Genomic DNA, 27,249 nt, shown 5'->3' with positions numbered 1-27,249 from the left:
GTGTCAGTCAGGAGGCCCCACCTCCAGGTCCAGGTTGTGGCCTGAGAGGGCTGGCCGGAGCAGTGCCTGTGTGCTGGCCGTGTCTGTGGCGCAGCATGATGACGTCACTGTTCAGGAACACAGTGATGGCGGACAGAGCTCTCAGAGGGATGTCAGCCCCCCTCGGTCAACACAGCTGCAGTGCCCAGACACACAGGAAGGCCAGAAGAGGGACGGCGGTCACAGGGGCAGGCAGAGAGATCATACAGAAGCAGCGAGGAGGGAGAGCTGAGTGAAGATCCCCAGGAGGCGGCGGGCGTGTCGAGACAGATGGCTGGTGGGCCTTCTCGCCCAAGGCAGCCTGGTAAGCAAAACTTATCTTCTTCTCCTACCGTTACAACTGTATTGTCTCCAGTTCCTATGGTTGAGGGAGGGAGTATTGTACAAGGTACGCTGGGGGGGAGGTGGCCTGTGGGAGTCATTGAGGGAACTTCTGCGCTGCTTGGAGAGCGGGGCTCCACAGTCCTCGGCCCCAGTTAGTCCTTGGGTATCACCCCCCACAAGTGTTAGGGAGCCCCCAGTCACAGTGGATTCTCCCCAAAAGGCTCCAGCGTCAGTGGTTGCAGAGACGCAGACAGAAAAAGATGTTGTGGGAAGGACAAGGATGCAGAAAAAGTGAGCTTAGCAGATGCAGCGCAGTGCAAGGTGTATGTGTGCTTCGAGGGAGCACTAGGGGCACGTTTGAAGAAGGAAGGAAGATGAGTTTGTGGAAATATTTTCACTGCTCCCATTAGAGAAGTTTAACTTAGCTCGGGTAAAGCTAGATGAGAGTTAGAAGGAGGAGGAAGAAAAGAGGAGGTATAGGCTTATGCCACGCACGTTTGTGAACTGGTTGCAAGCGTTTACAATATTTGCGAGCGTGATTGAGGAAAAAGCACCCAAGAATTGCTCGGCTCTGTTCTGCTACCTGGAAGAAATTAGTGAGGCGCACAGGGTGTACGGGGGCTTAGCATGGCTTCAGTATGATGAGCAATTTCATCAGCAGAAGGCCATTCGCCCCTCCATTAGATGGGACCACAAAGACATTAGTCTCTGGATGAAATTGATGATTGTTTTTTCCAGGAGGGGTTTGCGGCGCCTCCTTTTCAGGATCACCGGCCCCTAAAAAGAAAGGGGTATGCTGGAAGTTCAACGAGGGAACATGCCGGTTTGGCAACTCGTTTCGCTACAAACAAATGCTCCGGGTGCAGTGAGGCACACCTCTTCATGCATTGTTTCAGGCAAGGAAAAGTTTGGGCGGGGGACGTCGCTGGAAAAAGGGATGACGCTGGTGAGACTGGAAAGGATGGTGCCTTTCCTAAGTAGGTATCCTGATTGGACGGCAGCAAGTTTGTTAGAAGCAGGGTTTAGGGAGGGTTTTTGAATTCCGAGCAAGGTGTGGGAGGTCCTGCCTGTATCGGACAATATGAGGTCAGCACTGCTCCCTCACAAGGTGGTGTCGGCTAAGCTGTTTAAGGAGGTGGCGCTGGGCCGGATGGCTGGCCCATTTCCTGCCCCACCGTTGCCCGGGTTGGTAGTTTCCCCATTGGGAGTTGTTCCGAAGAAGGAGCCGGGCCAATACAGGATGATACATCATCTGTCTTACCCAAAGGAGCGGCTCGGTGAATGATGGTATTGACCCGCAAGTCTGTGCTTTTATCTATACATCCTTCGACACGGCCGTCTGGTGGGTTAGAAAATATGGCAAGGGCTCCCTCATGGCAAAAAATTATGTGGAATCAGTGTTCAGATTATTGCCAGTACACCCCCAAAGTGTTCACTTGTTAGGGTGTTGTTGGCAGGGGTCTTACTTTGTAGATCATTGACTTCTTATGGGCTGTTAAATTTTTTGTGCCCTGTTTGAGCCTTTTAGTTTTTTGAATGGGCTGTTAGGAAGGTTGCTGGGGTTATTTCAGTCATCCATTATTTGGATGATTTCTTGTGCGTGGGCCCACAAGACTCCCGCTGTTGCGAGATCCCCTTGGCGACCGACAAGACAAAGGGCCCAACCTCAGAGCTGGTTTTTCTGGGTATCACCATTGATTCATTAGCCATGGAATGTAGATTGCTGGAGGACAGATTGGGGGCCCTGCGAAGGGAGGCAAGTATGGCAAGTGGTAAGCGCAAGCTTCGTTTGAGGGAATTTCAATACTTATTGGAGAAATTGAATTTTGCTTGCTGGATCATTCCCATGGGTCGCATATTCTGTTGGTGACTGGCGGCTGCCACAGCCAGAGTATGGGTATCCAATAATTTTATACGACTGACTAGAGAGCTGCAGGAGGATTTGAGGATTCGGGATGCCTCTTTGGAATCCTTCAACAGGCACTCAATGTGGCAGGTGGAGCCGGTCAGCAACGTTGATTTGGTCTTGTTCACGGACGTGGGGGGATCAGTGGCATATGGTGTGTATTGTCAGGGGAGGTGGAGAGCGGAGCCATGGTGTGAGAGTTGGAGGGAGGCAGGTTTCCTCCGGAACTTGGTTCTGCTGGAACTTTTTCCCATTGTTCTGTCAGTGGAGCTATGGGGTGAGGAGTTGTGTAACAAAAAAGTTTGGTTGGTTGGGGCGATTAACAACATCTCGGCTTCTTCCCCCCCTGTGGTCAGACTGTTGTGGCAACTGATGCTCAGTTGTTTGCAGATAAATGCATTTGTTTGTGCAGTTCATATCCTTGGGGTCGACAAGTTAGCGGATGCCAGTGGGAAGAATTTCGCAAGCTGACACCGGAGGCGGACCGTGTTGGGGAGCCATGCCCTCCAGAATTACGGAGAATTGCCCTGGAGTCGCCTCTGGATTGATACGGCAGTCCCTCAGCGCTGGAACGTGGAAGGCCTATTGCAAAGTGTGGCAGGAATGGTTGGCTCTGCTGGAGGAGGTAGGAGGGTCGGAGGACCCGGTAGAGATGCAAGCATGGGTGTTGTGTTTTATCTGCAGTAATTATTCTAGGGGTGTTTCTGGGTCCACGGTGGGAAAAAGGATGGCGGCCTTAGCCTTTTTGTTTCAATTGGAGGGGCGCAGGGATTTCACTAAATCTTTTATGGTTCACAGGGCGTTAAGGGATTATCGAAAAGGATCTTACAAAAAGGATTCCAGACGACCAGTTTCGTTTGAGGTGTTGGAGACAATTTTTTTATGTTTGGGGAAGGTGTGTTCAGCATACTTTGAACAGGTACTTTTCCGGGCGGCTTTTGTGGTGGCCTTTTTTGGGGCGTTCAGAATCAGCAAGCTGGTTTTGCCTTCCAAAGGGGAAGTGGGAGGTTTGTGGTTAGAAGATGTACAATACTTGGAAATTTCGGTCCAAATTTGGATCAGGAGCTCAAAAATGGACCAGCAAGGACAAAGGGTCAGAGTAGAATTGTTCAGGGGACTTGACATCCAGTTCTGTGCAGTGACAGCCATGTTTATGGCCATTTGCCCACTGGGAGAGGGTGCGTTGTTCATCCACCGGGATGGATCATGCCTATCCAGATTTCAGTTTACAGCAGTCCTATGTAAGTGTTTAAAAGCGGGTGGGTTCCCTCCGGGGGAGTATGCAGCTCACTCTTTTTGCACTGGGGTGGCCACGGAGGCAGCTCGATGGGGACTTCCTACAGAAGTGATAAAGAAGATTGGCAGATGGGAGTCAACCAGATATCAATTGTATGTTCTTTCCCATTTGCTGTGATTCTCCTTTTTTCCTGTAAGTAGCTCTTTCCGGCTTGTTAGTTAGGTCTGTTGCTGGGTATGATTTTTGTTATGTCTTTTCAAATTCCACATGATGTCTCATCTGGATACTGGGACATTTGTATGTTTTTTGGGGGGCAAGAATGGCAGGTTTTAGGCCACATGGTAGGCAGCTAAGGCTTACAAGAGAGGAAGGCAGGATCAGGTGGATTGGGGTACCGGGCATGATGTAGCACAAGGTGGTACCCAAGGTACATCGTTTCTCTTGGCTGAACCGGTCTCCAGACATCTTGGTCCTACACTTGGGTGTCAATGACTTGGGAATTTGACCCATGAGGCAAGTCACAAAGGACATTTAATGGGACTTTCTCAGGCTCAGGACATCCTTTCCGGACATGACTGTGGTGTGGTCAGATATCGTGGCCCGCATTTCCTGGAGGGGGGCCTATTCATGGGAAAAGCTGAACAAGACACGGATTATGGTTAATAAAGAAGTTGGAAGCTTTATTTCCCATAATGGTGGAGTGGTGATCCGGCATTGGGAGTTGGAGGTAGACATCTGGAGGTACTTGAGAATGGATGGGGTTGGAGGATGGTATCCGGAGAGTGTTGCTGGTGTGGCTGCAGGCTTAAGTGTAAGGTTTCACGTTTGTGCCATGGGGGCGGTTCGGTCCTTGATGACAGCTATTTATATATATATATATATATATATATATATATATATATATAAACATGAGGTATTGGGAAATGTTGGGACCCATCCCAGGTATGGTGTCCTTCCGGTTGGTCTGGTGTCAGTCCGGACTAACGGGTAATAAGTTGTGGGGGTCTGTGGTCAGTTAGTTAATCCTCAAGGTGAGTTGGCGGCTGGGGACAGATGCTAACTAAAAGGGATTACAGGCTCAAAAAGTAAAAGAGGGGTCATCAGGGACCAGCAACCAATTACTTGGATTTGAGCAGGAATATGTTGAATATTTGAAATTGTTTAAATATTTGAAATAAAGGTTACAGTTTATTGGTTTTGTTAATAAAGGCCGAAAAGGCAATTTACATCCAAGAAGGTGTCTGTGTCATTATTCAGTAGCAGTGATAAGGCATTATACATGTGTTGGTGGGGTAGTAAGTTATCTGGCTGCCCTAGTCATGTGCTTATGTCTGTATCCTAAACATTCCCGATGAACCCTCTGCACACTGCAACCCACCCTCTTTAGCAAACATTGCAATGAAAACTGAGGATTTTTAGTTCACATACATTGCAATACATGTTTAATCTGGCCAACTGCATAAAAGTAATTCCTCTTTGACCTGTGCTATTCTGTTCTGAATAATGCAAATGCTACATTGGATACAGGGCCAATATGAGGCAGATAGACACAAGTTGTAGGAGAGCTACAAGTCCCAGGTCTGGTCAGTGACCTGCAAAGCAACAGAAGAAAGATATACCTATGCTCAAATCCCAATCCATTTTTATTGTACACTTTGCTAAAGAGGGTGTGTTGCAGTGTGCAGAGGGTTCATCCAGAATTTTTAGTGTTACCATGTGTTCACGCCCCTTTAACATCTGTTAGATTATATACATGTAGATGCTATTGGAATTTTAGCATAGGAAAACCTTTCTTCTATGTCTGTATCCTGACCCTGCTTGTTGACTCTGCTTCTTGCACCCCTGTTGCTGACTTTGGCTTGTGACCTAACCTTGCCTCCTGCCGGCTGTTCTGGTACCTGCTCTGCTCACCCAATACTGACCTTGGTCTGGCCCTGACTCTGCTCATGGTTCCTGATTCTGTACCTCTGCCACCTGGCTGTTGCTAACTTCTGCTGCCTGGCTACACAGCTGAGATCCTATGTTTACCAGCTGCCACCTTGTCTGCTGCACTGTCTTCAGAGCCACATCTGCTTTAAGATCTCCTGACCTGGATCTCCTACAGGCATGAGTGCCACTCTGTGCTCTGTTATACCCTATCATCAACCCCAGGGGAAGCAGGACAAGAGGTATAGTGGAAGCCCTCACGAAGAAAACGAATGCAGAAACCACAAATAATGATTGGTAAGCAGCAAAATATTATGTAGCGCTGACTCCTGACGAGCAGGCGCTATGGTTTTTGAAAAGTTAATTTGCCTGAAGCCACAGTTGGGTTTCGGGACTATTTATCAAAATTTCTGGTTTCAGTACCCGTCCAGCTGGGTTGCACTGGGTTCTCCTTGACCTCAGGTGTCGCTGTCACCGCCGGCAAGAGTAGAAACGCAGTCTAGCTGGGTGCATTGAATGTCACTATTCTCTTGGAACCAGCCCAGTGGGAGTGTTTTCCTGCTGTGCATTCTGGGGGGTGGTATTTAAGGTACTGACGCCACGTTGGCAGGCTTCTTGTGTGATTATTTTCTGTCTGTTCAGTTCTGGTGGTCCTCATGACCCAGTCCCCATGGCCCTCCTAGCCTGGGGTGCGGAACCATGCATTCTAAGTCTTGGGGCTGGGTGGCCCGAGGCGACGTAACTGAGGGGACAGGCCTGAGTGGATTTTGGGGCCTACTGATCCAAGAGTGGTCCAGTGCCGTCTCATCTGAAGGGAGAGGCCCAGCAACTGAAGAACCCCAGGGGAGGACTCATTCAGGGCTAGCTTCTCTGAAGGAGCCTGGAGGCTTAGTTGAAGGATGCAACCTGGATCATATGGCATCGCCGGATCGGCTGAGAGAACCTGGTACTGTATGTTAGTTCTTTAAATTTGTCCACATCCCTCAGTAACACTTAAGTGTATCTCACAAGTCTGTGGCAGAGACCTTGTCGAGCACCCCATCGGCTGCTAGGCCTAGTGAGAGAGGTCTAGCTGGGGGTTGTTAAATCCAGTTGTATCTTTATTCTCTGGATTGTCTCTAAAGACTTCCATTTTTGCAATCCAAGTACCTGAACTCACTCCTAACCCTTTACCCTTTATTGAAAGACTCTGTTTCTGTTCTAAATAAATAACCCAAAAGAAGATTCAGTGTCAGATTCCACATTCTTTGGGCCATCTACCACAGGAACCCCAAGACGGAGAAGCAAACAAGGAGGTAACGGTAAGCCCTAATAAAACCAACAGCTCCTTCAGGGGTCAGTGCTACAATTAAATTTTTGGTTTTGGGTTTAATACCACTTTAAGTACTCACAGGATCTGAATGCCAAACTGCCATTTTTTAAACAATAGCTATAAAAGCCCAGCTTGACATCTTTTCTCCCTAGCATCTGAAGTAGGTGTCTTACAGTTAATCCCTCAAAAATCTATCTTTAAATGCATTAATATCTTTACAAATGTTCATTTTTATTCCAAACACTTTATACGCTTAAGACACAATTTGAAATCTCATATTTTTTCTAAAACGTTCATGTTTGTAGCACATTTTGGAATGTTACACGACTTATGTCACATACCTTCTTGTCATGTACAGAAATGATAAAACCCCTACTGTTCTCTAAGATTATCTAATAAAACTAAAATTGTATTCATACCAGTATTATTCTTTCTTAGGAATTTTGCCTGTGGGCTAAAGGCCTGATTATCTCTGAGAATAAACTAAAATAATATTAATTTATTTTGATGTCGTATCTATGGGATTAATGGGATAGTTTAAAAGTTATTTTTGCACCAGCAGATGTGTCTTAATTATTGCCTGGTGGCATAGTTTTATTTAAAACCATACATTTACATACCATGCTATGTTTCTTTCATTTCAGCTTGTGCTCCCCTACCTATAGAAAGCTGATCTCCATGTTAATGAAGGAGCACACAATGATACCACAAACTTGATTATACTTGATTATATAACAGTTCCTACCAATAATAGTTCTTCTACCCTAATTTTAATCCGATGGGGTCAACTCACAAATCCAAGTCACCTGGATGGCTTAACTGATGTTGATGGGAAGCATAGATGGCCATACCTGACAGAACTAATGATTTGTACTATTACAGTCTATGAATGCCACTGTTTAATGTATTTTGGGCTCCTTACTGCCAACATACACTTGTTTGGCTCCCTCAAAAAACTGCTGCCTGAGGCTTGGCCTTTTTGGCCTTTTTGGCCTTTTTGGCCTTTTTGGCAAAGGAGAGCATGAAGTATGGGAAACACTGGTGGTTTAAGACCAATGTAAAGTAAAGGGATCACCAGTGAGGCCATAAGATAACAGAAACAGGCAACAAAATAAAGTCCACTTGTCCTCATCATAATAACTTAAACAGTATCTTACTCACTCAAGGCTATTACCTGCCGGATGGGTATTACAGCCCCAGAGACACAGATCTCAGCAGTGCTCAGAAATGAATTAGCTCAAGGCGCTTCCTCATACTCATACATTTACCCTTACTGCCCTTTAGAGGAACCAAAACCTAAATAAGGGAAGTGAAGGTACAAGTGGCAAGTAAAAGTATGTGAACCCCTTGTCATTAACTGGTATCCTGCAGTAGTTTGCCATAAAGTGTGATCTGATCACAACTATAGACAAACATAATGTGCTTAAGCTGATAATCCACAAACATTTCTAATTTCTCCTGTCTTTATTGAACATGCCTATTAAACATGCACAGTGTTGGAGTAAAACTTAAGTAGCTGGTGGAACCTCCTTTGGTAGCAATAACTTCAATCAAGCACTTTCGGTAGCTCTAGATCAGACCTACACAATGTTCGTGAGGATTTTTTGGCCATTCTTCTGTACACAACTTCTTCAGCTCAGATACATTTGTAGAATGTCTGGTGTAAATGACTTTCTTGCTGCCATTTCACAGCATTTCCATGGGGTTAAGGTCTGGGCTCCACTCCAAATGTTCATTTTCTTTTTCTTAAGCCAGTCTGTGGTGGATTAACTTTGGTACCTAGAGTCATTGTCCTGCTGATCACCCAACTTCTAATAAGCTTCAGCTACCTATGGGATATATTGGTAAACTTGGGGATTTATTTTACCCTTGATGATGGCAAGTAATCCAGGCCCTGAGGCAGTGAAGCAAGCCCAAATAATTATGTTCCCTTCATTATACTTCACTGCTGGGATGACGTTTTGATGTTGATAAGCTGTGCCCTTTTTGCGCCATCCACAGTGCTGTGTATTCTTCCCAAACAACTTTTGTTTCATTAATCCACATAACATTTTCTCAGTAGCATTTGTCAAGGTGCTGTTTAGAAAACAGAAAACTTCAGGGATGCAGCAATGTTTTATCTTTTGAGAGCAGCAGCTTCCTCCATGGTGTCCTGCCTTAGGTCTCAGCGTATATACAGGGATGTTTGCTAGTTCCAGTGATGTCATCAAGCCTTTATCTGTAACTTGTGGGTTGTTCCTCCTTCCTCTTGTAGGAATCCGCATTGTGCCTTGAGAGTCTTCTTGGCTTGGTGCCCACTTCTAGGAGGAGTAGCCACAGTACTGTCTCCATTTATAGGCAATTTATCTGTCAACAGATGAGATTGCTTTGTATTCCTTTTCAGACTTATGCAGATAAATTAAACTTGATCATATGTCCTCAGGGAGCTCCTTTTTGTGAGGCATGGTTCATATCAGCTGATGCTTCTTATGAACGACAATCCTGATTGACTATATTTTTCTTATCAGTCAAGTAGCTTTAAACCACACCTCCAAACTAATTTCATTAATTGGAGTTCAGCTGTACACACTACAGACTCCAATCAGCTTGTGTTAAAGGAATTAGTCTATGGGTTCACTTACTTTTGCCCCAGCACTGTGGATGTTTAATGGATGTGTTCAATAAAGACAATTAGAATTGTTTGTATGTTATCAGCTTAACTGCTTACCGCCCGCCCACCTCCAAATGACGGAGGGACGATGCGGCTCTTGTGCTGGGAGGATGACAATGCCCCAGAATGCCCACTATCGTGCCTGTGGGGGTGCACAGCATGGCAATGGTTGCCACGCCATATTGCTAGGACACGCCATGACCCCGATCTCTGTAAAGAGCCGTGGCTCTTTAACCATGTGATTAGCTCTATCCAATCACAGCCGGTCACATGTAAATACGGAAGTGTAGTGAATCTGCTCTCCTCGCCCTACACTGACATAGTGTAGGGCGAGAAGAGACGATAATCAGCATCTCCTCGCAGGGCAGGTAATCAGGGCACTGATCATCCATGCCCTGATTACAAGAAAGCCCCAGCAGTGCCATCAATCACTGCCCATCAGTGATGCCAGTCAGTGCTTCCCATCAGTGCTTCCCACCAGTTCCCATTAGTGCCTCCCACCAGTGCCCATCAGTGCCGCCTATCAGTGCCCCCCAGTGCCCACCAGTGCCGCCTATCAGTTCCCACCAGTGCCAACTATCAGTCCCCACCAGTGCCAACTATCAGTCCCCACCAGTGCCGCATATCAGTGCCACCTGTCAGTGCCCATCAGTGTGGCATATTAGTGCCTCCTCATCAGTGCCACCTAATCAGTGACCATAAGTGCTGCCTCATCATTACTCATAAGTGCCACCTCATCACTGCCCATTAGTTCAGCATATCAGTGCCCATCAGTGCAGCCTCATCGGTGCACATCATTGAAGGACAAAAATGACTTATTTACAAAATTTACTTACAGAAACTTAGAGAATTTTTTTTTTAAAAAACCCCTTCGATCCTTTTTCATTATTTTTTTTTTTTGTAAAAAAAAATCCCAGCAGTGATTAAATACCACCAAAAGAAAGCTCTATTTGTGTGAAGAAAAAGATAAAAAAAAATTATTTGGGTACAGTGTTGTCATTCAAAGTGCGACAAAGCTGAAAGCTAAAAAATGGCCTGGGCAGGAAGGGGTGAAAGTGCCCTGTGTTGAGGTGGTTAGGTACATTGTGTTTGTTATATATAAAAAGAGTGCAGCGCTAAAAATAAAAATATATATATATAACAGTGCATTCGTGTGAATGCAAACAAATATACTAATATGAGGGCAATCAATTATATTTAAAAAAATTATAGCTGTGAATAAAGTCTGAAGACACATGCAAAATTACATTACATGTGAATATAGTGCAATAGTGCAAACAACAAATTCATATAGAGCTGGATTCCATCAAATAAATTGCCATCGGAGAAAAGAGAATTTGGAAATGATGATCATACACCTGACAGCGTGACAACCATCACCATATTCAAAAATGGAGGTTTACTGGAAAGCCAGTGACCCCTCTTAGCCCTTGTACACACGGTCGGACATTCCGACAACAAAATCCGTCTGATTTTTTCAGACGGATTTTGTCCGAAACTGGTGTTGCATACACACGGTCGGACAAAGTTGTCGGAAAATCCAATCGTTCAGAACGTGATGATGTTCGTTCATTATGGCAGGACTACGTTCAGGCTAGTAGCCAATAGCTTTGGTCTCGTAATTTCATCTGAGCATGCGTGGCACTTTGTCCGATCGGAACTCTCCACAAACGATCGGACAAAGTCCGATCAGATCATGTTGTCGGAAAATTTTATATCCAGCTCTCAAACTTTGTTGGTCGGACATTCTGACAGAAAAAGTCAGATGGAGCCCACACACAGTCGGATTATCAGACAACATGGTCCGATCGGACATTTTCCGTTGGAATTTCCGACTGTGTGTACAAGGGCTTACTTAGAGAGGTCACACAGCACTTGGTTGAATCTCTGATCCATTGAGAAGGAAATCTGGACGTTCCTCTCCTATGGCCGTGGATGGTATACACCAGGAGGTTCACAGCAACTCAGGATACAGGATGCAGTATTAACCACTTACGGACCGCCGCACACCGATATACATCCTCACTAGCTGCCATAACCCCTGTATCCCCGTGTGCAGCCGGCGGTCGGATACAAGATAAAAGTAGTCTCTTCGGCGGTACTACCCTTCGTCGCTTACTGGAGCCGTCAGCAGCGGCAGAGGCGATCCGGTCCTCTCACTGGCTGTGCATGGAGACGAGTGAGGGGAAGATGGCCCACACCTGTCTCCAAGACACTGCAGGGCGGAAGCGACGTCGAAAGGTCACTTCTGCCCCATAGCTCTTAATTGGCCATTTTGGTAAAATAATTTTTTTAAATGATATTTTTTTTTTTTTTTTTTGCATTTTAGTGTACATATGATGAGGTCCTGTTTTTTTTTCTATTACAAGGGATGTTTACATTCTTTGTAATAGGAATAAAAGTGACACAATTATTATTTTTATTTTTTTTAAAACAGTGTAAAAAGGCAAAATAAGAATTTTTTTTTTTAAACGTGCCCCGTCCTGCCGAGCTTGCGTGCAGAAGCGAACGCATATGTGAGTAGCCCCCACATATGAAAACGGTGTTCAAACCACAAATCTCAGGTATCGCCGCGATCGGTAGAGCGAGAGAAATAATTCTAGCCATAAACCTCCTCTGTAACTCAAACATGCAACCTGTACAATTTTTTAAACTGAGATTATTAAGGGTAAAAGTTTATCACCATTCCACGAGCGGGCACAATTTTGAAGCGTGACATGTTGGGTATCAATTTACTCGGCTTAACATTATCTTTCATAATATTAAAAAAATTGGCTAAATGTACTGTTTTCTTATTTTTTTATTAAAAAAAGTGTATTTTTTCCAAAAAAAGACCGCTACACAAATACGGTGTGACAGAAAGTATTGCAATGACTGCCATTTTATTCTCTTGGGTGTTAGAAAAAACATGTATCATGTTTGGGGGTTCTAAGTAATTTTCTAGCAAAAAAAATGTTTTTAACTTGTAAGCAACATATCTTGATAGCAGAATGTTAGGAGACAAAAATACTCCACATAGTGTGATACTGTGTCAAAATCTGGTTTATTAAACAGCACACTTAGATAAAAGTCCAAGCTATGATCATGTTACAATCCGCAGATCAAACAGATATATTCCTTGTGAGTTTCAAGCAGCAATTGTGCAGAGGCAGCAGCAAGCATGTGTATGTGACTATCCCATTGTGTTTGTTTACTGTGACTTTTCTTTTCTTTTTCTTTTTTTTTTACTGTGACTTAGATGAGGACCAGATCACATTTTATGGCAAGTTACTGCAGAAAACCAGTTAATTCCAAGGGGTTCTCATACTTTTTCTTGCCACTGTATTTAGCAGGTCCAGGACCCATTCCTAGTGTCCTATACACCAGTCATGTAATTTAGAGTATATGTATCCCAAATGAATGCTGAGCTGATGTCAGAGTATTATTGTGGTCTGAAAGAAGATACGGCTGCTCACATTAATATCCACAAACAGATATTAAGAACATACATATACCCCTAGATGAAAGCAATATCCCTTTAAATAAATGTGTCCTACCAGTGCATACTTACAAAATTTCAAACAAATACTATATATATTTTTTTTTTTTTATTTAAAGTATTCTTTATTCATTTTCTTCATAAATACAATCTTTATATCATATTATATCAAAATTTTAAACATATATATAAAAAAAAAAGGAAACCATTAGATCGTCAAGGGTACAGTCATTCCTTCATAATTTTAACAATTATCTGACTTCACAGCATTATTTCCCTTCAGGCAAAAGCAAAAAACAAAACAAAACAAAACAAAACAAAACAAAAAAAAAAAAAAAAAAAAAAAAGAAAAAAAAGAAACTAACCAAAATGTTCCCTCCCTCCGTCCCCCTCTCTCTCCACCTCCCTCCCCCTACATTGAATATCCTATCCTGTCCATCCAAGGCTTCCATATTTTTTCAAATTCCTTCAAGTTTCCTCTTTTTATATACACTGTCCTCTCCTTCCATATTGTTTCTGTTATTATCCTTGTCCAATCTCTTGCCAAAGGGGGGGCTCTCTGCCTGCCACCTCTGTGCTATAAGCTTTCTTGCCTGAAACATACACCTCAGTATTGCTTTAGTTGTACAGGATGAGCCCCCTATTCCCTCGGCCAATCCCAGCACACATAGTCTGGGATCTCTCCCTACTCCCACTCCAAACGTTTCATTCAGAGTGTGGATAATTTCTGACCAGTATCGAAATAGTCTGGGACATCTCCAGAACATGTGTGCTAGGTCCCCAGTATCTTGACATCTTGGACACTTATCATCCTCTCTTTTCCCGAAGCCAAACAGTCTCTTGGGGGTATAGTATGATCTATGCAACAGCATCAAGTGAGAAACCTTCTGTGCAGGCGAGATTGAGATAGAGTGTCCTGCCTCTAATAACTTCCTCCATTGCTCATCTGAAAATACCCCAAATTCCTCCTCCCATTTCCCTCTACATTTAAGTTTCTCTGGGTTTTCTATATTCCCTTCAGTTATATAGAAAGGCCAGTATGGTGGCCTGAAATTATGGGAGGAGCCCGGTGGAGTATATAACCAGCCCGTTCGCCTGTCTTCCTCGTCGGTTCCGGTGCGCGATACCTGATACGTCAGGTATCAAGGGCCGACTATCCAGACCAGACGCAGTGAGCCTGTTCGTCAGTTCCCGCATTTTTCGTCCCCGTCTTGACAACTCGTCTTCTCGTTCATCAGCGTCCGTCGGTTTCGCCGTCGGAGTGTCGTCGTACCCATCGAATTTATCGTCACACGTCGGGCTGGCTGTCGCAGGTAGGGCTTCGGCACCCCCTTTTTCAATTCATGTATTTCGATGTACCGTCAACATTCCCTGTGCTCACGAGCCGCTCGCTGCTTTCAAATCGAATGTTTTCTGTGGCCCTCGTACGCATGTCACTGTTTTCTACTTTCGATGTAGTCGTTATCACCTTTCGACACGTTCGATTACGCCACGTCAGGCGATTCATTCGCAGGTACGGCATTCGAAACCGTTCGACTGCCCGAGCATTTCTATTAGTATCGGTCGAATCGTTCGACTCACAGCCGTCTGCTTGTTACGACAAGGCAAGCAGTCCGCACGTTTCGCTTGGTCTGCTTCAATTCGAATATATCTCTTCATTCATGCAGTTATGTTATGTATTTTATTTCATCTCATTCTAAGTCATTTCAGTCCCAGTCATTTCTTCAGTTTCGAATCATTTCTGTCACTAGTCGCGCTCCGGCGCGAATCCCGTCGCACCTCTGGTGCACCGATTCGCTTTGAAGTGCCCCAGGGTTTGGCCTCATTTCTGTACATGCTCCAGAGACTGAATCACTCGCAGGTTCACGCACGATCCCTGATTCTTGTCTTTGTCATGGCATATCATTTCTGTCACTTATTACGCTCCAATTCGAATCCTGTCGCATTCTTCTATGCACCGATTCGTCTTGGTGTGCCCAGCTGCTACGCCTCATTTCGGTACATGCTCCAGAGACGGATTCTTTGTAACCTACAGTCCAGTCGTTGAATCCTGTCTCTGTCATGGGATATCATTTCTGTCACTTATTACACTCCAATTCGAATCCTGTCGCATTCTTTTATGCACCGATTCGTTCTGGTGTGCCCAGCTGCTACGCCTCATTTCAGTACATGCTCCAGAGACGGATTCTTTATTGTTACCATCAGTCCAGTCGTTGAATCTTGTCTCTGTCATGGGATATCATTTCTGTCACTTATTACGCTCCAATTCGAATCCTGTCGCATTCTTTTATGCACCGATTTGTTCTGGTGTGCCCAGCTGCTACGCCTCATTTCAGTACATGCTCCAGAGTCGGATTCTTTGTTGTAACCATCAGTCCAGTCGTTGAATCTTATCTCTGTCATGGCATATCATTTCGGTCACTTATTACGCTCCGATTCGAATCCTGTTGCATTTATTTATGCACCGATTCGTTCCGGTGCGCCCAGCTGTTACGCCTCATTTCAGTACATGCTCCAAGGACAGGATTCATCTGTTTGGTTCAAGGGCTCGTCCTCTGATTCTTGTCTTTGTCATGGGTTTCATTTCTTTTCACCTATCACGTTCCGGTACGAATAGTCACATCTGTGTACCAAATTCACCCCGGCGTGCCCCAGGAATGGCCTCATTTCAGTACATGCTCCAAGGACAGGATTCATCCGTTTGGTTCAAGGGCTCGTCCTCTGATTCTTGTCTTTGTCATGGGTTTTCATTTCATTTCACCTATCACGTTCCGGTACGAATAGTCACATCGGTGTACCAAATTTGTCTCGGCGTGCCCCAGGAATGGCCTCATTTCAGTACATGCTCCAGAATCCGTTTCGTGCTCAGTCGCAAGTTGTGGCATGGCGATCCGGATCTCTGTCATGGCAGGTTCTCTCATCTCACTGTCACATGCCGCTCCCCGGTTTGGGTCCAGTTGATTTTTCAAGGTTTGGATGCCTACCAGGGGGGCCTTGCTCCTCGGCCTCATTTCATTATAAAGTTGCCTCAAAAGGGAAGAACACAGCTTCGTTTAGGCGTGTTTCGTTGTGTCTCTCCACATACAAGCGTAGACTTCGTGCAATCATCGTAAATACACATCCAAGCGTAGACTTCTTGCAATCGTTGCAAGCACGCATCCAGAGATAGACTAATCGCAATCATTGTAGACCTCTCGCACTCATTGCAAGCACGCATTCGAGCGTAGTCCTCTTGCAGTCGTTGCAAGCATGCATTCGAGCCTAGACCTCTTGCACTCGTTACAAGCACGCATTCGAGCATAGACCTCTTGCACTCATTACAAGCACGCGTTCGAGCATAGACCTCTTGCAGTCGTTGCAAGCACGCATTCGAGCATAAACCTCTTGCAATCATTGCAAGCACGCATTCGAGCATAGACCTCTTTCAATCGTTGCAAGCACGCATTCGAGCCTAGACCTCTAGCGATCATTGCAAGCACGCATTCGAGCGTAGACCTCTTGCAATCATGGCAAGCACGCATTCAAGCATAGGCCTCTTGCAATCATTGCAAGCTGATGTCCAGGCACAACTTATGGCAATCATTGCTGGCAGGCACTTCTGGCTGCTCAATAGGTTGCTTTGGGGAAAGCCTGGATACCTTCCTAAATGTTCGTTGTATTACAGGGTACTTATACTTATAGGCATAGTTGATCCAGGGAAAATCCGATTGCCTCTCGAGGGGTCAGGAAGGAATTTTTTCCCCTACTGTAGCAAATTGGGCTATGCTCTGTTGGGGTTTTTTGCCTTCCTCTGGATCAGCTGCGGGCGTAGAATTGGGGTGTCGGGTGGTGTGATACCTTATTATTTTGATTTGTGGTTGGACCAGGATGGACTTCTGTCTTTTCCGGCCTGGCTACCCATGAAGCCTACTGTAAATCCTTGCAATCGTTGCAGGCACGCGTCCTAGCATAACATCTTGTAATCATGGCAAGCACGCATCCTGGGTAACATCTTGCAACCATCGCAAGCACGCATCCAAACATACATGCAAGCACAACTCCCGCAGTCTTCGCAGTGCACATGCGGTAACACGAATTGCTCACAGTCACCACGTACACGTCTCCTGTGACAAACTCTCGGGCAATTGTCGCAAGCACACGTTCAAACACAACCTTTAGTCATGCCAAGGCTCGCGACTTAGCATAACTTCTTGCAATCATTTGTTGCAAGCACGTTCTCAGTGACACGCTAACTGGCTACACGTCATTTTCAGCAGCTCTTAATTGGCCACTCGTCTCCTGTGGCTTTTCTTACAAGCCACTCACTGTTGCCTGTCTGTCCGTCTCTTCCTTGGGACAGTTGAGTTCAACTTCCGTCCGCACCAGGATCATGTTGACACACGCAACTGGCTTCTTCCTGTAGCACGCCCAGGCTATTTCTAGCCAGCGTTCAACATTTCTTATCCTTACAATTCTCGGAGAGCCATCTGTTGTTACGGCCCATACAGCAAGATCCCCACTACGAGGCGTCCAGAGGCATCAGCCCATAGCCATCGGCCAATGCTCGCCCATTACAACTGCCATCTTTACGGACATATAATATCCTCGCATATTCCCCAGTTTAGTCATCCAAAAGACACCTACAGTCCCTTCACGGCATGTCGAGCGTCGCTATGCACATCATCCCTCAAGGGTCGCGCCTTTGTGTCACGCCTATTGGTCTTACTGTCCCTCTCACAGGATCCAGAGCAAGTCCTCAGCCGGGTTCCCGCGGCAATAGCAGTCCTTGCTATGCGGGAGGAATTCCTATCGTCTGGGAATGACGTCTCCCTGTTCATTCCCTCCGTGTCTTCCCTTTCTCCCCAGGTGATGACCGACGCAGCGGCCTCCACGGGCTTGCGGCTGTTTTTTGGCCACCTCTGGCTCGCAGCTCCCTGGCCTCCCCAGTTACTGGCAATTCCTGGCTGCGCCAAGGCGCCCTCTCTGTTGGTTATGTCCTTCCTACGTCGACTGGTCCAGCTCTTGTTGTTGTTTCAGTTCAACATCCATTCTTCCTTTATCCCCGGTAAAGTCAATCAGGCAGCGGACGCCCTCTCCCGCTTTTAACCTTGTCTCGTTTTCGTTCAGGTACCCGGAGCCGGACTAACATCAGCAGCTATCCCGGACTGGTCTCAACTGACCCTGGATTAGCCCCTCACCTCCTAGTGGCTACCCAACTCATTTGATCACTCCCTTTCCCGCAATACCCTCAAAGCCTATCAATCAGCCTGGAGGGCCTTTAACCAACTTCATCACGTATCACAGTACAGAGACGTCCCGTGTCAAGCAAGTCATAGCCTTCATTGCCTACTGCCACTCGCAGTTGGCGTTATCCTTTAATACGATCCGGCTATACCTGACCGGTGTACAACATTTCACGTCCCTCCAGGACCCTACCGTACCCTTCCTATTTTACCACGCCGTTCGGGCTGTTATGCGCGGTATCCAGAAAGCGCCAGCCGATGGCCGGCACCAAAACGACTGCCTGTCACAGGAGACGTTTAGAAATATGTCAGATTTCCTGGCCACTTCACCTTTTCGGTCTCCACATTAGTGTCATCTACAAGCAGCCATACACCTGGCCTTCTACGGCTTCTTACGGCCAAGCGAGTTTTACTTGTTGTAGCCTCACAGCACGCATGCTGTGCGAGCACCACCTGGTCCGATACGGAGACCATCTCGTCTTACACTTAGCAGTCTCCAAGACGCAGCAGCTTGGCTCGGGTTCGGACATACACCTCTATAAGTCCAACAACCGCTGGTACCCGGTCGCCATTCTCACGCGCCTGTCGGCCCTTTTTGGCTGATCAACCAGGAGTTAGTCCTCTTCTGCCATTTCTCACTAAACCTCTGAACGCTGCCCGGTGGAACGTGTCAGGATACTCCCGGGTATCCTTCACCTCTGTCCTACTCACATTATCAAGAAGTTGGGCAGATGGAGGTCCACCTGTTTCGCCCGCTACATACCGAATCCGCAAGCGGAGATGACCCAGGCCTTTGTCGAGCTCACCCAGTAACAAACTTGGATCAATAAAATGCAACCCCTACCTGAATGTTTTTGCCCCCTTATTTTGGTATACCGTACGTCAGACCAGGGCACACTTTCAGGTCCATTTCAAGTAAGCGAGTTTATGTTAACCTTGTTTGTCATCCTTAACCGTATCGGTCAGAGGGCTCCACACCATAAATAGAAAGGCCAGTATGGTGGCCTGAAATTATGGGAGGAGCCCGGTGGAGTATATAACCAGCCCGTTCGCCTGTCTTCCTCGTCGGTTCCGGTGCGCGATACCCACCCACCCATCCCCTTTTTCAGGGCATTTCTCAAGCATCATACTCCTCATGAGAGTACTCATTTCACTCCATTCATATTCATTTCATTTATCACCCACTTTCTATCTAAGGTATGCCCCCTTATTTTGGTATACCGTACGTCAGACCAGGGCACACTTTCAGGTCCATTTCAAGTAAGCGAGTTTATGTTAACCTTGTTTGTCATCCTTAACCGTATCGGTCAGAGGGCTCCACACCATAAATATGGGTATATTTCTGCTATAGTTCCCCCTGCCTTTTCTTGCGCGTTCAATCTGTCATAAAAAGGGGAGTTATTCCACACTGGGCCTTGTTTATTAAATTGTTTATCCAGCGCATGTCGGATCTGAAAATATTTATAGAATGAATGCTTTGGTATATCAAACTCCGCCCTCAATGCATTAAATGTTTTCAATATACTTCCTTCATATAATTGGGCCAGTTTATCAATCCCCTTTATCTCCCATGGTCTATATCTACCAATCAATTCCATTTCTGGCAAATTTAAATTGTTCCATAATGGGGTATGTTTAGTCAGGCCTCCCAGGCCTTTTATTGTCTTAACTGCCTTCCAGACTTTTAAAACCATTTTTATCGTCGGTATCCTATATTGAAATGAGTTTGCCTCCAGAGCTTCCATAATTGTATTGTGAGGGGACTCTGCTATCATCAATGCCTTATTTGTTCCTCCGATCCTACCTTTACTTATCCCCAGATGCTGTAATTGAGCTGCTAAAAAATAGCTCCGTGGATGAGGTACTGCCATTCCTCCTTTCCTAGTTGGTAACTGTAAGGTCTGGAGGCTAATCCTTGACACTCGACCTTTCCATATGAGTTCTCTAAATAATTCTTCTATTTTTTTAAACCACTTTTTATCAACCCATACCGGGGAGTTATGCAGTAGATACAGCATCTGGGGCAGCCACACCATTTTGATCAGATTACATCTTCCCGCAACTGATAGTGGGAGCTTCTTCCATATTTCAATCTTAGTTCTAAATTTAGTTATTAGTGGGAGTATATTATCACCAATATATTTTTCAGGGTCTCTTTTAATAAGTATCCCTAAGTATTTTATTTGATCGACCACTTCTATCTGCGGGGCTGCCAGCATGTTTCGATTCACTATTGAATCTACTGGCATTAGGGCTGACTTTTCCCAATTTATAACCAATCCAGTAAGATTACCAAAATCGGCCAGTATAGTCATCCCCTGTCTAAGGGTCTGTTCCGTGTCCCCCAAGAAGAGGAGGATATCGTCTGCGTACAGAGCTATTTTCTCCTCCCTCCTCTTTCTCTGGAAGCCTGCCATATTTATATTTGATCGTATTGCGATGGCTAATGGCTCCATAGCAAGAGCAAAAATCAGGGGTGACAACGGGCACCCCTGTCTTGTTCCCCTCTCCAAAGAAAACCTATCTGAGTACTCATCATTAATCCTTATTCGCGCACTAGGACCACTATATAGGGTTTGTACCCAAGCAATAAACTTGGGGCCAAACCCAAATGTGCCCAGTGTTCGCCATATATATCCCCATTCTAGGCTATCGAAGGCTTTACCCACATCTAGTGCCATAATTGCTCTTTTACCCTCATTTTCCGTTGGTAGCTGTAGATTTAGGTAAAGCCTCCTAACATTCATGCTAGTGGACCTACCGGGGATAAATCCCGTTTGATCGGGATGCACGAGTCTCGAGATAATTTTATTCAGTCTGAGTGCCAACACTTTAGCTAATATTTTAGCATCAGAACAAAGGAGGGATATAGGTCGATAAGATTTCGTATCCAATGGATCTTTCCCCTCCTTATGCAAAACAACTATCGTTGCTTCGGTCATTGATTTTGGAAGCTTCCCTTCTTCTTTTGCCCAGTTAAAAACTTTAAGAAGCTCTGGGAGCATTACTTTCCCATAATGTTTGTATATTTCTACTGGTAAACCGTCTGGACCTGGGGATTTCTGGTTAGCCATTTCTGCCACCGCTGATTGAATTTCCTCTAATGTTAATTGGGCTTCCATTACCCCCCTCTCCTCCTCAGTGAGGAACGGAGTTTTAATACTATCAAAGAATATATCCATTTCCCTGTCCTTCGCAGCCCCCCGAGACCTGTACAGTTTCTCATAGTATGTTCTGAAAGTATCTATGATCTCTACGCCCTGTGTTATAATTTCTCCTTCTTCTGTCCTGATCGCAGGGACAGAGGAGGACAGGGAATTGGTGTTTACCAAGTGCGCCAACATTCTCCCAACTCTTTCCCCCTCCCCATAAGCAATCTGGCTCTGAAATAGCCTTTTATTCTCCATTTTCCTCATAATCACCATTTTATATTCCTGTTGTTTTTCTAACCATATATTTTGTTTCTCTGGGGTAGGACTTTCCACATATGCTCTTTCGGCTTCCGTTACCTCCTCTCTTACAAATACTATATATGTAATAGTATCACCTAAAGTGCAAAAGTAATATAACAGCACTTAAAATTGTTACAACATACTGTATAATCTTAAAATATTCTTAGGGTAGAATTAGATATGTGTCTAAATTTCCCTTGTCTCAAAAGTCCAATCCCTGTTCAGATCATGCTCCAGGGGCTACTAAAAGGCGGTTGGGAAGAGATGTAACACTTCCTCATCACCAGTTTGAACCCCATTGATGTGAAAATGTAGCGCTCGTCTGGCTTGCTGCATGCCAACTTTGCCATGGGTGCAAAGCAAAGTTGACCTGCAAAGCAAAGTTAACTTTTCTACAGACCTTTTCTAAAATGTTTAAGCATCAGCCCCACAATCTTTTATTAATCACAATAGAAGTCTCTAGGGTGAAGACTATAGCTAATCATTTTAGTAATTTGTTTAAAGTGCATGCCTTGCACAACTGAAAAGCCTAGTAATTGCCATACATAAATGAATAAAGCTCACGGTACATAACATAACGCTTATACAGCAAACCATATTATACTTAAAAATATTATTCATATTTCCCTAACAATAATTAAACAATTAAAGCAAAGCCCTATCTTTTCTTTCTAAAAATATTTACAGCTGCATCCAAGAATCTCAGACATTGTCCTAATAAACATTTTGGTGTAGTGTTTATGCTAATAAATAATACAGTGGAGAATATAGACTCTTCCCTCCAGTATGACTTAATGGAGACATTTTTCCTTATATGAAGAAGGATTTAAAACTCTTTAAAGTGAGACCTATCTAGAGCAATGCTTGGCATAAATCACAAATTCACCTGTGACTATCAAGCCCAGTCTTAAAAGCTAATTAGAAAAGTGAAAGATAATTACCATCAATGTCAACATGTGCAATATTTTCTCATCAAATTAGGCTTGAAATCAAAGGTGCTTCAGTGACGTTGGTTTCTCTAACTCCATAAGATACAAAATGGTGAATAAACCTAAAAGCTTTATGGTGATTTTCTGTTAAAATAATAGTAATGCAACATTTCAACATTTTCTTTTTCAAAGAAGTAGTCACTTTCAACAAGAAATGTGTGAATTTTGTTACTGTTGTTGTGTTGCAATCACTGTTTTGCTTAGATTCCCAAGGTTTATCTGTATGGTCCACCCTCAGCTGATGAATGCAATAGTTGCAACTAGGGTTACAACTTGACTGGTATTTTACCACAGTGGAATTTTTTGCCAATTTTATTGTAATGCTTTTTATACTGTATAAGATAGCTATGGACCACTAAGATAGGAAAAAGGGTCACATTGTGGACCCCAAGTTCACTTACATAGCTGGGATGCACTATACACATCCTTCTTTCTGAATTGTTAAATAAAAATGGGCTTTATAATCTGTAATATTTATTTTTTTAGGATGCAGAATTGTGGATACCCAGATACCCCAACTGCAATTTGTCTCAGACACCAGGCTGATTACTCCTCTTCAAAGGCACATACTTTCCCTGTGTAGCAATAGTCTAGGTTGGCTAATAGTAACGAATAGATAGCTGGTGTTTCAGAGATCAAACTTCTAGTGGTATCTTGATAGCAGATTCTAAAATAGGAGAGCTGAGAATTTTCTTCTGTAAACTTCTTGCAGCAACTAAAAACATTTTTGTAAGTGGAGGCAGCTGCATGTGATTCCAGGCCAAAGTACTTTCTATCTTTCAATATGCCAGTACCTTTCATTAGCCTCCCAGTAAGGATGATTTTCCCAGGCCTGTGCCTATGGGACACAAAACTCAGCACACCACCCCCATGGGCAGGAGTCCAGAAAACCAAGAGCCTTCTGGGGGGGTTGTATCAAACATTTATCACCTACCCAACTCACATCACTAGGAAAAGCTCCTAAAGTCTAGTTGGAAAAAAAACTCACAATGTTAGTATAGTGATCTCCTCTGCTGTGCTAATGTGTTCTTCTACTGCCCGCCCCCATAACACTCCGGTCAGCACTCATGATCCTGTGAGAGTAGCCGACATACACACAGGCCGAATGGTGGCCGGTTTCTATTGAACTGGCTGATGTAGCCCCTGTGTACTAGGCTTAAGTGATTGCTAAGGCTGATTACTATTCATAACTTAGAACATCTAACTCAAAACTGCTGAAACATGCTCAACAGCATCAGGCAGAAGAATGTACAACTAAAAGTGGTTAGTCCTTCGTCCTGTTTAAAAAAGGCATCAGCTACAAATACTGTAGTTGCTGACTTTTAATAAAAGGACACTTACCTATTTGGGGTCCAGTGCTGTCCTCACCTGAACTGATTCTTCACTGGTCTTCAGGTCCCCGGCTCTAGCATGTTTACTGTCTGCAGCTGGCTGTGATTCCTTGTGGCTTCACAGTCATCTGCCCACTGCGCATACACTAACCATGTTGTGTTTTGTGAATGGTCCCACATACTTCTGGGACCCGTGACATGTTCCACAAGGTTGAGGGTGAGGGAGAGAAGAATTAACCACTTTCTGCAGATCATAAAAAGTATAAAACACAATTACAGGTCCCTTTATTATTAATAAAGAAGAGCTAATAAGGCTAGTATTTTAAGGGTGGAATCTGTACAGTGTTAAAGAGCCAAGTACGTCAGGAGTCTCATATATAAAGTTTAATGCAAAAAAAAAACACAAAAAAAACATATACTGTATAATCAATTGACAAGTAGGCACAGTGATCAAAAGGCTAAATATTACTATTCAAATCGAGATTTACAAAACCAGAGCCTAAAGCCTAAATACATAAAGTGATTTCAAAAACAATACAAACACCTCTCCAAATTGATAACATAATAAGTGAAAATATATGAGGCATAAAAACAAGATAGGTTTTTCCTACTGTAAAGGGAAAGCTGTTCCAATACAGAAGTAATGTTATATCAACTGACTTCTATGGGTGTCAGTTGTCATCATAATGTTTTAATATATGAGTGTTAGCTTCCCAGGCTACACAGCACTGTTATTTATTACGAATCTACTAAAATGCACATCTCCTGCACATCATTATATAAAAGAATGCTATATTAGTTTCCATTTGGATATATTTTCTGTATTGATTTTTTTTTCTGTATTATTGACACTGCCATTTTCCTTTTACACAATTTAAAATTGCATAGTCTTTTTTTCCAGCTAGTTGTAAACATCCTTTGGAAATGTATCATTTATGGTGAGAAAAGGGTACATTTATATATGTCTTATGGAAGTTTTTCTGATATGTATCTCTGTATGCCACCAGACCCTCCCACCTGTGCTGCCCACAGTCATTCTCTTTACATGAGATTATGAAATGCATTTACCTACCTGCTTGTTCATAAAGATGTAGATGATGGGGTTGTAAACAGTGCTGCTTTTTGCCAGAACAGAAGGTATAATGCTAGCAGAAGGGGTAATCAGGCCGGGTCTCCCAAAAGTAGCAATCAGGGCCATTATTCCATATGGTAGCCAGCAGAGAAGAAAGCAGATGACCATCACAATGACCATAATGAGGACTCTCTGCTCCCGAGTTCGGGCTGTGACTTTTGTGACACCGCTAATCTGCAGAAGACACAAGACAGCGTATTATCCAGCAGTTTTTTTTTCTATCTGCTCCTTGAATATCAAAACAGCTCATAAACCAGGTATGATCATAGGAGAAAAGATTTTGGTGCTATAAACAGTTATCAAAGAAAAACATGAATGTAAAGCCAAATATAAGGCAGATCTATAATATGTGGCACAAACTGATGCAGCTCTGTATTTAATAATTCATAATTAAGCATATTTTGTAATGCATTTTTTAATCTCCTATATAGTAGAGCTCAGACTGGAAGAATGAGTCAATTGTGCTGTGGTGCTCATGTGCTTACCAAAGGCACGCTGATAGAGTGAGAGCGCTGAGTGATGAGCTAGCCAATTTTTGCTTTCCCTGTCCAGTCACAGGCTGTAAGATCTGTAAGTGTTACTGGACTGCAGGAGACAAAAAGCATCCTGCCTTGCCAGACAGGGCTGTAATGTATTTACCAGCCAAAGAACTTGTACTTCTGGTCATCCAGTCCTGAGATTGGCACAGTTCTGTAGCACAGCAGAGCCAGGTGGAAAATACCACTTACATTTAGGAAATATAATGGTGTCCTCTTATCATTGTCAGCCTGCTGATTGGCTTCAGCAGATGGTTGCATGCAAATGTGCCCCTAGTCAACACTATTGCATACAGCACACCTGACTGGCACCTAGTCATACCTCTCCTTCTTAAAATCTTCTTCTATATAGAGGATTTCAAGAGGCTGACACCAAGTCAAATTTAGGTAAACTGGTTATTTTTTTAAAATATATATTTAATAATTAGTTAACGACATAAAACTGTGATAATTTGTCATCTGGCATAATTTCAAATGTAACGGTCAGTCAGTAGTCAGCAGTGTTTTTAGAGCCATACTCATTGTGCATGTCATCATTTTCATTACATCGTTGTTTGTATAACAGCGCCACTTGTGATTTGTTCATATACAAATAACTAGCAGCAACATGTCCCTTGAAATTATATTAAAAAGTTGACATCTATGATTACAAGCAATATTATAATGTTGTTAGATGGTTGCAAGATTAAAATTAGGTCTGATTTTTAGTAATCTAATCAAGGTGGATTGGCTTGTTCAGCTTTAAACAAGTGTAACCTAATCATTTAAATATAAAGATGATAAAGGTGTCCTGTAGAAAAGGAGACATCAAAGAGTCATACATAAGTTGTACCAATATGAAGTGAAGCTGTCTTTTTTATATAGTACTCTTCAGTTACAAATATCATAGGCAGTTTCTAGGCAATTTTCATTTAGTCAAATATCACATCCAAAATTGCAGTTGAGTGTTAATTTTTACAGTCAGTCTTTTAAAAGTGTGTTCTTCTAGCTTCTTTGTTATGGATAAAGTGTCATATATATTGCTGCAGTTGTCCTGTGATCATTTGTGGTTGACTTTGCACAACTCCAGCACTATGTAGCCAGTATTCATACTAGTTTATGGGGTTACATGATAAAGCTCAATGTTTTTACCTCAATGCAGTCTATACATTAAAGTATATCTAAAAGAAAAACCTTTTTTTCTTAGTTTTAGATAGAGTGGAGTGCCACCAGTTTGTATTGCTGCCTGTGCCCCGATAGGGAGATTTCCCCCTCTCTATTTGTCTTTGTTACCATTATCATTGAAAGTGAGCATAAAAGAAAATCCCACATTTTGGGTTGTCCCCAGAAAAGTAATAGATTTGAAATTTTCCAATGGGGACACTAGTTCTGGTGACCTGGGGGTCCCCAAGGAATTGCCTTAATTTTCTGAGATTTCCTCTCACTTCCTGTTTGGCCATGGGACAGGAAGTGAAGGTAAAACTCCCCAATTGGACACAGGTGGCGAAAAAACAATATAACAGGGGTTATAACCCTCTCTTACTCTATTAAAAACAGACAAACAAGTTTTGCCTATAGTTCTACTTTAAGTTAAAAAAAAAAAAACTTCTGGGTGTAGCCCCCCCCCCAGCCCCCTTATACTTATCTGAGCCCCATTTCAATCCAGCATTGTCCATGGTAGCAGCTGCTCTCTCAAGTCTCTCTCTCCTCATTGGCTCACACAACAGAGGAAACCA

The 27,249-nt window shown here is 43.8% G+C and overlaps 1 protein-coding gene across 1 annotated transcript in view; it reads right to left on the bottom strand.

The window, feature by feature from the left end:
* Positions 1 to 8,950: 8,950 nt before the first annotated feature.
* The window catches only part of LOC143986745 (vertebrate ancient opsin-like), a 162,161-nt gene continuing 143,862 nt past the window's right edge, over positions 8,951 to 27,249 (bottom strand). The window contains exons 3-5 of the mRNA XM_077485149.1: positions 24,939 to 25,172; positions 22,433 to 22,460; positions 8,951 to 9,090 (exon numbers count right to left, since the gene is read on the bottom strand). Of these exons, the coding sequence (XP_077341275.1) occupies positions 8,951 to 9,090; positions 22,433 to 22,460; positions 24,939 to 25,172 (402 nt within the window). The remainder of the gene's footprint in view (positions 9,091 to 22,432; positions 22,461 to 24,938; positions 25,173 to 27,249) is intronic.

This window comes from Lithobates pipiens, unplaced genomic scaffold, assembly GCF_037356315.1.
Source record: "Lithobates pipiens isolate NorthernLeopardFrog02 unplaced genomic scaffold, aLitPip1_a1.2 Scaffold_18, whole genome shotgun sequence".
NCBI lineage: Eukaryota > Metazoa > Chordata > Amphibia > Anura > Ranidae > Lithobates > Lithobates pipiens.
This window is presented reverse-complemented; position numbering and strand designations above follow the sequence as displayed.